The 14396-nt window shown below is 31.3% G+C and overlaps 1 protein-coding gene across 1 annotated transcript; it reads right to left on the reverse strand.

Annotated features, from left to right (window-relative positions):
• Positions 1-12304: 12304 nt before the first annotated feature.
• LOC144556805 (PCNA domain-containing protein) lies at positions 12305-14396 on the reverse strand. The gene is made up of 7 exons (XM_078305257.1): positions 14247-14396; positions 14048-14137; positions 13803-13957; positions 13054-13174; positions 12822-12941; positions 12672-12742; positions 12305-12600 (listed from the first exon to the last, which is right to left on the reverse strand). Exons 1-7 carry the CDS (start codon positions 14361-14363, stop codon positions 12372-12374), a joined length of 903 nt encoding a protein of 300 aa, XP_078161383.1. The 5' UTR covers positions 14364-14396; the 3' UTR covers positions 12305-12371.

Genomic DNA, 14396 nt, shown 5'->3' on the forward strand with positions numbered 1-14396 from the left:
GTAGATTTATTCCGAATTCTAATTTATTTGAGAAAGATTCAAATGCATACATACTTTTCACCTCCATCATTCATCTGCTTTTAAAACTTTAATAATAACTCAATATTTAAAATTAACAATCAAAATAAAACTGTTTGATGATATTTTAACTTTATTTTGATTATTATTGAGAATTTGAAAAACTACACTAGTGTAGATAATTTCTTGGAAGCCAATAACAGTACCTGCACTGTATCCGCAGGAAGGACTGCTGAAAAAATGTGAATTTTTTTTTTGTGGAGATCGCAAAAACTCCATAATTCGAATTTTTTTCCTAAAGTATTAATATCTATGTATGTAAGTATTTATACCTATGTACGAAAGTATTTATAATTATGAGGTGAACAATTATTTATTGTGCGGGCACTGTAGCACGAAAATAATAATACTCGCAGCACTGTACCTGCGGGGGGACCACCGAAAATTAAATGCAGAAAGATAACTTCTTGGAGGGACTGCAAAATCTCCACAATTTATTTATTTTTCTATATTATTAATACCTATGTAATTTTTTCTTTCAAATGAGATCTATGATGATGTACTTTCAGACTCGTTGTCGCGCAAGTATTTATACCTATACTTGTAAGTATTTTTTACTTATGACACTGAAAGTATTAATATCTAAGTATTAAAAGTAATTATACTTACACACTGAAGTATTTATATGTATGAGGTCAACTATTTTTGTTAGAGAAAGACTGATGCGGGGATGATTGGGGAACTCGAAAAGGAATAATCATAACAAGTCACACATCAAAGTATTAATATTTTTTTAAGTGTTAAAATCTTATCTTCTAAGTATTTATAACTACAAATGTATACATATCTAAGTATTTTTTACATATGACACTGAAAGTATTAATATCTAAGTACTGAAGGTATTTATATTTATGCATTGAAGTATTTATTCCTATGAAGTTAACTATTTTTGTTAGAGAAATATTGACATGGGAACGAGTACGGAGATTAGAGTTTGGACAATACCCGCCAGGGGTATACCCAGACCGGTCCGCCCGTGCCCGTGCCCGGGTATGCACAGGTATCACAGGTACGGGTATAAGAAGGGCCGAATCTGTTTTTTCGGGAAAAAAACCCGTTGATACCCCGACTGAATTGTACCCGTGCCCTTCCTGCTCGTGCCCGTGTACCCGTGCCTGTGCCCATCTACTCGTGTACCTTTTTTTTTAATAATTCAAAATTCAAATAAAATCCCCCCCCCCCCCCCCCCTAATGAAGATCCATATTCAAATGTTTGCATATTCAGATATTTAGATATATAATAGATAATTTGCGTATACAAATACGGTTTTAGTTTTGAAAGCAAATATCCATACATATAATTATTTGTATGTATTAAAAAAATAAAATATTTGTCCATATGGATACAAATATGAATACAAATAATTATGAGGAGGGTTCAAATGCCTCCATGTTTTTGTGCCTCCATCTCCCTCTATCATTTTCAAAGTTCAAACAGTCGATCCGAACCGCTCAACCTAACCTCCATACTAAAATATATTTGGAGACCGAATTTTATATTTTTAGGAATTTTTTTACTATTTTTTTAGATAGGTAAAAAAAATACTGTTTTTAGATGGTTCAGATTTACTGATTTTGTACCTATCTAAGAAAATAATAAAAAAATTCTTAAAAATATAAAATTTGGTCTCCAAACATATTTTAGTATGGAGGTTAGGTTGAGCGGTTCGGATCGACTGTTTGAACTTTGAAAATAATGGAGAGAGATAGAGGCATGATGGAGGCACAAAAACATGGAGGCATTTGAACCCTCCTCAATAATTATATGTATCCATATTCGTATATTTTTTATTTTTCAGATATATATTTGTGCATATATACACACGGATAGTATTTGTATCCATATCTTTTGATTATAAAATATGATTATATTATTGATTAATTTTTTTAACAATATATATATTTTGTAATGACATGACAAGTTTAACATTACAACAATATTTTGTTCACCAAAATGATCAAATATCTAAACTATATCCGTATTTTATGTTATTTTTACTTTCTAATAAAATAATAATTTATTGGATAGTATGTTAGTTTTACAAATTAAAATTAGGTATTTAAAATATATATGTAACTATGTTTGTATCAGTTTAATATACTGATACATATCCGATAAATAATAAAAATACATATATAATTTTATCATTGTCTAATTCGTATCCGATCATTTTGCTGCAACTTTGTCTTCTGTGGATTAAATTGTTCATTTTTTGTTGCCGATTATAACCCCTTTTACAATTATTGAAAATTATCCCATGTTTTTTTCATATTTTTGCTGGGACTTTTTAAAGACAAAAAAATTGTACGAATTTCTATTATTTCTTTAAAGAAATAATAAGAAGTCATATTTATATTCATATATATTCCAAAAGGTACATCTTGCTAATTACATAGTTTGTTATATGAAGAGAATGCTGCAATAAAACTTTTAGAGAAAAAAATTATAATATGCTACAACTTGCTGAACAAGTGTAAACACAATGGAGATATAATTTATTATTTTGTTTCTATAAAGTTAAATAAATTAAAAAATTAACATTCAAATTTTTATCTATATCAATGTATTTTTGTCAGCTCTTGAGACCAATTAAAACAAAGTTGAAATATCATAATTTTTTGTATGTGTATAGAGAAAATAATAAAAATCAAATATAACGGTTTTATTTTAATATTTTAGCTGTATATTTTAAATTATTAATGTTTTAAAAATAGAGGCATGATTGAAACACACAAAATGGAGATATTGTACTCTATTCAAGTATTCATAAAAAATTAATGGATTTTTTTTAAATTTCTATATTGTTCATTTCTTCTTATAAATATCAGTTGTACACTAGTAATTTAGTTGTTTAAAATTCCGCATTGCATTTGTCAGAAATTTAAGAAAAATCTCATCTACCACATTATATTTTCAACCATTTTTATATTAATTTTCTAGCTCCCCATCTATTTGGAATTGTCTTGAAAATAAGTGTCTGCACATATTTAAATTGTCTTATCTTTATATTTTATGTTTCAGTTATTTCTATCTAAATTTTCTTGTTCCACCTTGTGTAAAATTGTCTTCTCTTTTATTTAGAATCAAAAGTGGTGTTTGGTTGTTTAGAATCAATAGATTTGTACTTAGCCGAATAAATATATAAATTTTTCGCACGAATAATTTTTATATATAAGTTACAAATTTTATTTATTTATATACACTATTTGATATTGAACTATTCAGATTTTAAAAGTCAAATTATAAACACGTAATAATATTTGTACAACACCGTAAAAAAAACTGGACCGGACCGCCTTGCCCCCTGCGGGTACAACGGGCACGGGTATAAGACGGGTAGGGCAGGGTTTTTGAAAAAAAAACCCGTGATGCCCGGCCCGTGGTACTCGTATACCCGTCGTGCCCGTGTCCGTGCCTACTCGTACCCGTCCCCGGGTATGCCCAGCCCGCCTGTGCCCTGCCCGTGATCCAAACACTAGCGGAGATTATAAAAGGAAAACTATATAATTAGTGGGGACCATAGGAAAATGATGCTCCTGGAATTTTAGAATAATAATTAGTGGGGACCATAATACATTATTCCTTTAGGTGCGGGTACTGTAGCATGAGTACTGTAGTGCGGGTACTAAAATAATTATTCTAATTTCTTAACGTTGATTTTTTAATATATTGATTCGCATAAAAATAATATCAATAAGTGATAATTTTTTATGTCCATATAAAAATAACACATCTAACGGCTTTATTTTAACATGAGGAGGGATCAAGTTACAATAATTTTTGAGTTACAACAAGTTACAACAACTATTTTCTACATTTTCAAAGTCCAAATCGTCGATCCAAACCGTTAGATGTGATCTCTACAATAAAATGTGCTTGGAGACCAAATTTTACATTTTTTTGAAATTTTTTTACTATTTATTAAGATGGGTACAAAATTCAATGGTCTAAATTTGACTAGTTTTTGTACCCATCTTAATAAATAGTAAAAAAATTCCAAAAAATGTAAAATTTGGTCTCCAAGCACATTTTATTGTAGAGATCACATCTAATGATTTGGATTGACGATTTGAACTTTGAAAATGTAAAAAATGGTTGTTGTAACTTGTTGTAACTTGATCCCTTCTCTTTTAACATATAAATTTTAGAATTATTTTGATTAAAAAAATAAAAATAAAATCATTTGAACACTTCTCTGTTCCGATTTCTATTTCATTTTTGTTTTTGTTGCTTCGTTCTCATTTTCCGATCAGAGCTATTGCTTTCTGGTTTCACTCATTATAATTCACTTTTCGAACTTTTTAATCTGATATTTCAATATTGTTTGTCTTTTCTTATATACAACTTTTTAAAATGCAATGTGGAGCTTTTAACTGCACAGTACTTAGAAAATTACGGATGTATGGATATTACTCAAATATATTACATTTACATACATTTGAATATGTGTATAATACATACAAATGTATTTTGTACTGAAATATACTCCGCATCATAGAAGAGCTAGATAGAATCGAATTCAAATCCAGTGAAGTAATTCAATTTTTGAGTTTTAGATTGAGATCGTCTAATTCGAATTCGCAATAATCTAATCTAAAGTGAAGCGCACACATTCTGAGTGACAGATTCGAATCATACGGTCTCAATCTAAAACACAAAAATTGAGTTACTTTAGGGGATCCGGACCCAATAGAATCCTTATGTACAACGATCGTTGATTTGATCAAAATTTTATTCGAAAGTGATAGAATATACTAAATTATTGGTCTAATTTTAAATAAATTAGATGTGATCAAGTCTGGCATTATAATTCGCCTTTAATTTTTTTCAATCATTATGTGCGAAGCATTGCTTCCGTACATTTCTTTATGTGATCGAGTCTGGCATTATAAACATGTTTTCATGGAAATAATTACCGAACCGGAGTCCCAGACATATTTTCTGTTGTGATCATTTTTATTTCCATAAAAATGTTTTTTTTTTTTTTTTTTTTACCACTAGCTTGTTAGGCCTATCACAACTCTTATTTTTCTGATTTAAGACAGACTATGCAGAATTGCAATATTCCATTTTAAAAGAATAATATGCTTTAAGGATAATTTGTTTAAATAGAAAATATATGAACTAAATTATAAGATCAGGGAGCACAATATGTGTAGATCACCTTTGTATAATTAATCAATTGTAAAGAGTAAAATGTAATTTTTGCATTTCGAAATTGAAAATTCATATAAAATAGCGTACGTACATTGGAAGAATTTATCTCGGAATAAAAGGCACTGATTAACTCTGAAACACAATCAAATTCTATAATATATATGAATTTATAAATATTATGTATGTAATGTTACAGAATAAAAATGCCATTTTTTCTTATTTTTAATAAATATAAACCAATAGAGTTGCTATCTATTATTTGTGCCTATTGGGGGAATTAGACATATGACGAATATATCGGCCAAAATTTCTGTAATGAATATAAACAAATACAAATGTTCTATACTATTTTAACTTGTTCAAAAATTAAATATATGATCAATATAGCGGCCAAGAAGTATATCATACATTTTATTCGTTATACTTGCAAATTGAGATGAGCATTTAAAAATAAATTGTCTCAAACCGATGTCTCGAATGTAAAATATATACATGTAAGAAGATAAATACGTTGATATCCCCCGTTTTTGTAATTCAAGTAAATTTCAGGGGCTATTCATAAAAGCAGTAACATCCACGCAAAAAAATGGCGAAGAGAAGTTATAACTATTGGTGTTGCGGATGGAAACATATTGTGTCGAGAACTTCAACATGATTGTCTGTATGGAGCAAAACATAGCTGATCGAATGAAACACAACACGATTCGAAGTGAAGCGTGGATCACACCTGAAGTGGTCACAGCTCGGAAGCCAGGGGTGCTAACAAATCGGATATTATCCGTTCTGATTTGTATTTGAACTTTTGTAGGATTCGGATATTATTTGTCCAGATTTGTATATGTATTTTTTATATTTTTATGAATATCTGTTTGTGGATTCGGACTAATTTTTTACCTGTTTGTTTTATAATTATATATAGTCAAGAAAAATATTTTTTATTAGTATTTATTGATTAAAAATATGGTTATGTTGGTGATTAAGTTTAGGAACAAAGTATATATTTTGTAATAATATAATGAGTTTAATACGAGAAAAATATTATTTTGTTCATCATCATGATTGAATGTCCAGAATATATGTATTTTATGTTATTTTTATGTTTCAATGAAAAAATAATTATTGAATGACATGTTAATTTATTTCATCATTGTATTTAAATTACATATCCGAATACATAATATCCGTATATGTATTTGTATCCGTTTAATATTTGATCCGTATTCAATATATATATATATAGAGAGAGAGAGAGATGGGCTATGGTGCATTGCAATGCATGGAGGGGTTTGTGCATTGGACCATAAATCTAAAATTCAAAATCCAAATGACCGATCCAAACCGTTCATCTTATTCTCCATATTAATATGTGTTTGGAGACCAAATTTTACATTTTTCTGAATATTTTTACTATTTATTAAGCATTTTACAAAATTGTTGATCCAACGGTGGCTTAACAAAACAGTAAAATCAGCAGCCACCGTTGGATCAACAATTTTGTAAAATACTTAATAAATAGTAAAATTATTCAGAAAAATGTAAAATTTGGTCTCCAAGCACATATTAATATGGAGAACAAGATGAACGGTTTGGATCGGCCATTTGAATTTTAAATTTTAGATTTATGGTCCAATGCACAAACCCCTCCATGCATTGCAATGCACCATAGCCCATCTCTCTCTCTCTCTCTCTCTATATATATATTTATTATCCAGTCATATTTGTATGTGTTTAATATATGATATGTATATGTATTCATAAAATAAATTTAAATATAGACATAGTTTTACCATTATCTAATCCGTATCCGATCCGTTCGCACACTATCGGAAGCCCACACACAATAAGACATAATTATACAACATGCTATTTATAATTATATATTTAGGCATGACATAAGAATAGTGTCATATCCAACGTCGATATGATATTATGATATGAAGATGACACAATGTTAGAACAAGAATTAAGCACTATCTCGTGATGCCATAAACCACAATTAATGTAAACAACAAACAGTATGGAAAGGGGGAAGAAGAAAAGAGGCAAAGAAAACAACTATTTACGACAAGAAGACAAATCAAAAGTATGACTAGTGATCACTCGTTCTAACCAAGCTGGAGGTGGGATGCCAAAAATAGTTGTTGAACAGAGATTTCAAGAATTCAGAATGCACCACCATTTAATGTTTGATGTGCCATCTAACAACTTACACCACACTATCATACATTCCTAAGAACAAGCAATTAAGAAACCAAAGAAGCCGTCCATAGCTGCTGATCAAGTCAATAAATCGAGATTGTCTATGGCGCTCTGCTGTGTGGCCTATCAATATAATCCCCCTCCAAATTATTGCTTATATTAACCGTGTACAATAATTTTTCATATATTTTGAATTTTTAATATTAATGAAAAGAAGGCAAATAAACATATATAATCTCAGTACAAATTTAAATCTACAAGGTTCAAATCATTAAACAGAAGCATTAGTCTACAATTATACATAATACATCCATCTGCTATGACGGCCATAAATGAATCCTTGCCGCCGGAGTGAACGTGCAAGGGGTAACGCAATCCGGATGGACGGTTGAGATTCCTCCAATGAAAGTCCGTGAACAGGAACCCTTATAATACGGTATTTGGAAGGACTTGTGTCGGTGAAGGCGCGTTTTTGAGGTCATTTATTGATAGCAACCAAATAGGTTGAGTTTGGGGACATAAAATAAAAAAATTGAAATAATTTAAGCTTATCTATCTTGTCAAATCACAGTGTGACATATTGAGGAAATTCCTAGCCGGCCCATAACGAGGTCTATTTCAAAGTTGCATTGCATTGCAAACCCTAACCGGCACAAAACAAAATCTCTTATTAATTGATCCATCTTTGGTTGGTATTAACAACGAGGAGGGTTCAAATGCCTCCATCTTTTGTGTCTTCATCATGTCTTCATTTTTGAAAGCTTAAATAACTCAAAGTTTAAAACTTAAACGTCAAAATAAAACCATTAGATGTGATCTATGTTATTTTTTCTATGTTCCCATAAAAAATTATCCCATTTTGATTTTGTTTTTATGTGAATCAATAAGTTAAAATATCAGCATCTAGAAATTATCCACATTAGTATATATTTTTACAAGCTCAAGATGACAACCAAAACAAAGTTAAAATATCATAATTTTTTTTACAAATGCATAGATAAAATGATGTAGTTCATATCCAACGGTTTTATTTTGAATTTTAAGATTTAATTTTTGAGATATTAAATTTTTTAAAAATGGAGGCACAAAAAATAGAGGCATTTGAACCCTCATTAACAATTGTACAACAAAAAGTGATTAGTGTACTTTCAAAGATTTAATATACTGCTTAAACATAAATAAAAGACGTGCTTTGAGTTATCTGTAGTGTGGGAAAAATGGCACGACGGAGCCGGCTCCGTCACGGAACGGCACGGTACGTGTTACTGTTCCGTGTCGTGACTCGCGTGTCGCGTGCTGTGACCACTCCTTGACATTTTGGTCACGGCACGGCATGGCACGCGAAAGATCCGGTCACGGCACGTAATCATGCGAGTCACGTATAATTAGGACCGTTAGGTCTTAATCAAATGGTGAAAGATGAATAAACTAACTTAAATTATAAAAAATAGTTAAACGTGAGAAACGTAACCGGTTACGTTTGGACGCGGCACACGAGTTACGGCGTGACTCGCGTACCATGACCACCCCTTGACATTTTGGTCACGGCACGGATCACTGTTCACTTGATCACGGCATGGCACGGTACATTTTTTCCACACTAGATATCGGGCGGTCCGATAGACATCGGATCAAATTCGGTCTGATGTTAAATTGTTCAATACATTAAAATTTGTACTGATAACTTCAAATTTTATGTAAATCAAGTGCATATAAATCTTGATTCATATCGGACGGTTACAATCAAGCATCGAATCCGAACCCAACTTCATGAAGAAGAGGCATTCTCCGAACAATGAAATTTGTAAATAATTGTATACTTGCTTGTAGCTTGGTGATTTTGGTTCCTTTATTTTTTTGTTTAAAAAATAAGTTACCCACGTTAAAATTAAAAGAAATACACTAATGTGGTTTTTCAGCGTTTGTCGTAAGCTGCCCATAATCCAAGAATTCCAATTATAAATCTTATAATTATGCAACTCCCATTATGAAGGAATTTTTTTTTCTAAATTTTCAGAAAAGTACGTCCTTCTCACTTCATTAAAATATTATAAGATTTGCTCTTGAAAGAGTCATACATGATATAATAAGAGGTTGCTAAGTTGTTGCCAAGACCAGTTTTGTTGCCTTATTTAATGTTTATGATAGAGACCCATCGTGAAACATAATATAAGAGAGCTGCTGAAATAAGGTACACGATTTAGATGATTTAATTTTTTAAAAATATGGTACAAATGATATCAGGTTTTTTCTTTCTTTGAATCTCTTGTTTTCTTTTCTTTTAATATATTTATTTCGGTTGAGAGAACATACCAGTTGGTGCATAGACAAAAGGTGTACCTTTATCTCAGGAAATAATGCACGCCACAAACAAAACATCTACAAGATATTTGCTTTTATAAAAGTATACCGTCTCATAACTTCTCCAGATTTTAAATATGTTATCAAACTGGAAGTAAATGAATAAATCTATTGAGTCAAGCCATGTGCATCACCTTGACAAGTAACACATCATATGCAGCATCAGTAGATACTTTTACATAACAAAAGGCTTTCTTAAAAGCATTTGCATCTAACAGGAAGCAATAGGTGTACCAGTTTAAAATGTAGATTAATTGTGAAAATCACCAAAATGGTTAAGTGAAATTTTCTGTTTTTTCCTAACTAACAAGTTATTAGCAGATTCTTGAAATTTGGCTGATCAATACCTCGAGGTAATAAATTAGCAATTTTAAATTGCTTATCACCACATTTTTTTTTCTCCAAAATAGCGCAATTGCATCTACTGGTGAGCCATTATTCTACCAGTTTTAAGGTCTAGAAGGTTTGAGATATTTAAGAAAATTGTTAGTGGTACTATCTCCAAATGAATTGAGGAAAGAATTTGTACAGATTTGCGAATAAACATTGTTCAAATCTGTCTTATTATATGAGATAGCTAAGAATTGAAGCTACTACTGTGTAAAAATTAGAGGGCTCAAATGCCTCCATTGTTTTCGTGCAACACATCATATCTCATTTTTCAAAGTTGAAACAAGCAATCCGAACCGTTCAACATAATTTTCGTATTAAAATGTGCTTGAAGACCAAATTTTATATTTTTTTGTAAAATCTTTTACTATTTTTTTAGTTAGGTACAGAATCACTGGTTTTGGATGGTTCAGTCTGAAAAACAGTGATTTTGTACCTATCTAAAAACATAGTAAAAAACTTACAAGAAATATAAAATTTTGGTCTCTAAATATATTTTAATACGGAGATCATATTGAACAATTTAGATTGCCTATTTAGACTTTGCAAACGAAAATAAGAATGTGGGCATGATTGAGACACTAAATCAATCATTTGAGCCGAAATTTCTATTAATAGGAAATTAATTAAATAAATATCGATAATAGAGAATGAATCTGAATTTTTTCTAGATATAGAAAAAACATGATAGTTTATAATGTTCTTTGGACGTTATAGACTATCACAACATAATTAGCGATAAACTAATTACCGCACTTATTAATTAACTAAAAAAAAAATACTGAATGTGATACTCTATCACGTCCAGGAAAAATTCAAATGTGAATTCAACTTAATTTTCTGATCAATTGTACTTAGTCACGCATCAAGAAATATTAAAAAAAGTATTTATTAATTTTTAAAATAATTCAATGAAAGACAATAAAATAACTTTTTAAGTAATTATAATTTGATACATGTCATGATGAACAATTCATATAATTTTTAAATTTTTATTTTGAATATTATCTTTGAAAGCATTAAATAAATATATCTGACCAAGTACAACTGAAAAAATGGACGATTCAGAATTCTTCTTTTAACTTGGCACGAATCTCAATGCACAAATAATGCTGCCCCTTGCTATTCCGAATGAATTCACATCCTCTCCATTATTTTAATACTGCCCCTTGCTATTCACATCCTCCAACAAATGCTTAAAATAATACTGCCCCTTGCTATTCACATCCTCCAATTAGAATTTTGCCTGGACATGATACTCTATCACGTCTAGTAACTTTTTTTTAGTTAATTAATAAGTGCAGTAAAGAGTAACTTTTTTTTAGTTAATTAATAAGTGCAGTAAAGAGGACGTTATAGACTATCACATTTTCTCTCTATCTCAAAAAAACTCAAATTTATTTTTCATTATCGATATTTTTATTTAATTATTTTCTATTAATAAAAAATTTGGGGCATTTGAGACCTCATAAAATTAAGATTTGACACATGCAGACCCAACTACAGCAAAAACGAAGAGCCCAGTTTACAGAAAAGACATGTCAGATAAAAGATAAGATTAAATGGTATTTTAAATAGATGAACTTAATGCTAAGAAAAATACTGTAATTATGATTTTGTTTCCTTAATTGCTCAGTATTCGTGCAAGCAAAGCCTTGTTATAGTTCTTCCCAGTTGAACCAATAGTGTAAGGAAAGCCTCGTTATAGTTCTTCCCAGTTGAACCAGTAGCAATAATTGAAGAAAACTGTACAGCACAGAAAAGAGGCATAACTTTTCACTGGTTTTGTACTTTTGTTATTCTTCTTTTATCTTGAATTAAAAGCAGCATGAAAATAAGGTTAAATAACCACCAACCTTCTACTGGAACAGTTAACATAATTATTCAGACCTTTAGTTAGTTGTTGTAATTTACTTTTCCTAGCTTACTCAAATTTTAATCTTGTAATATTTTCTTTAGCACTAGTAGGGTAATTTAGGTAATCTAATAATGGATAGGGGTAGAAGTAAGAATAGAAGAGAAATTGGGATGTACTGCAAAGCTGAGATAGCATGTAAACTTGAAGGACTTTATGAAATGCAAATGACCTACGGGTTTTCAATAAAAAAAAAAAACTCAAGACACCTATTATAAAAGAAAATTGCATTTCTAAAAAAATCGTTCCAAAGTAAAAATCACCATAAGGTTAAGAGTGGATTTCATCCTCTTCAGGCTTAACAAAGAACTCAATATAAGCAATGCGGCTAGGCTGTGTATCAGTATATTGATTTAATGCAACTGCTTTTGCAACCGAAACGAGATGCTGAATTTTGAGCATGCCACCTCTACCTATTGTCACTTTGCTACCTCTATTCTCTTTTAATACACTACTCGGGAAGTTAGATGTAGTAGCTCGAAGAAATTTATATTTGTACCTGCACATTTAACCTTGAATAAACATGTATTTGTACAACAACAACAGTTATAGAAGTATAACATTTCTCACCTGCAACAAATATGGCGATCACACTGAAATGCGATCAGAAGGTCAGTATTTGCATAATAAGGGAACTCAATCTGCAAATTTTAAACAAAAAATCTTAGAAATGAAAAACAAATGAGAAAATGATGTAAATTATTGAAAATAAATTCAAACCTGTAAATCGCCATGACCTTCCCCTCGAAATGTTACCACAGGTGGTTCAGGTTGCATCATAATTTGGATACTTGAGCCTGGCCAATCTAGATCATCAATTGCTTCCTTCAGAATAGCTGACTATAAATCATTAAAAATAAAAGAAGGAACCGAGAGATGGAAAAATGGGGAGTAAGTCTTTTGTTCAGTAGTGTTGATCTCATATAAGAGCATTTTGATAATTAGAGAAAACCTTGACAGTGAAAGTAAGAGGGGTATTTGCAGCTTGTTCAAAATGGTAGTCCCAAGAAATTGTATCAGGAATTCTTGTTCTTATTTCAGCATACAAGCAAGAATCAGGCGATCCCACCGACCTGACAAGGAATTAATCAAATTAGTTTAGAAAACAAAAACAAATGTCTGATGTGAAGATGTTCTTGTCGTTTGGTATTCGTGTTGTCAACAGTTGATACCAGGTATACAAACAAATAAGAAAAGTTAAAATTTCATTTCAGCATGTACAAGCTTATACAGACCTCGTGATGTCATTAAAGGTATGGAAAAACGAAATTTCCAACGAAAACAAAGTTTAAATACTCATTATTTGGCCATCATTAATCCCATGTTGTGTAAATCATGCCTAAATATTTTCCACAATTTAACAATAATGTACACTTGATTGTGAAATTCTTCATAGTAGTACATCAACGTACCCTCTTGCTTGAGCAGCATAACAAATATACAAGAAAAAAGGAAATACTGGGCAAATAAGAAACAATTCTACATCATCTGCCACAAAGTGTTCCCACTGGTACCAAGAAGATAAAAAAACCAATGATTACCATAAACTTTAGCATAACTCAGGTCAATTTGGTCTGAATAATTCATATTTTGCCTCAATGATCCCCGAATTGAACAACTAAACCTCAACCGAGCCCAATTTGATCTCAATCATTCAACAAAACGAAACTGCATGATAAAGTTAACGGAAACAAAACTGACTTCAAAAGAAGCTGCATGTCTGGACCAGGATACTGGATCTCAATCACTGATGCATTTCCAGGGGCTGAGAATATGTTAAGGCAATCTACAAGCAACCCCAGGCTCAGTCCAAACCGAGGCCTTCCTTCAGCACCATAATCATACGAAATAAACAGCTGAACAAAAATGCAAACTCTATTACTCTATCACACACTATTACATGAATTGTTTGTATAGAAACACTGATCTGATCTTGCCTATAATACCTCACGCTTTAGGTAGACCTTAGCTTGGAGACAACCTGATTCCTCTACAATAAGCACAATACCGTGCTCAGATAGTTCAATTACAGCATCCTGTAAATATCATTTCGTTTCGGATTAAAAAAAAAAGAAAAAGCTTGTTATTTGGAAAGATAATCTCAGTACAACCCCAAGAAACTGGAGGTAGAGAGTAGAATCTGACCTGGTGTCGCTTCCATCGGACGGAGGAGAGAGCATCTACCATGCCCTGGACGCAGTCCAGCTGGCACACCAAGTCCGGCGAGTCGTCGTCATCTCCTCCTCCTGTCGATGCACTCATTTCCCCTCCTCTCTCTCTCTCTCTCTGTTCCCG

Source organism: Carex rostrata, chromosome 7 (genome assembly GCF_964058835.1).
Source record: "Carex rostrata chromosome 7, lpCarRost1.2, whole genome shotgun sequence".
Lineage (NCBI taxonomy): Eukaryota > Viridiplantae > Streptophyta > Magnoliopsida > Poales > Cyperaceae > Carex > Carex rostrata.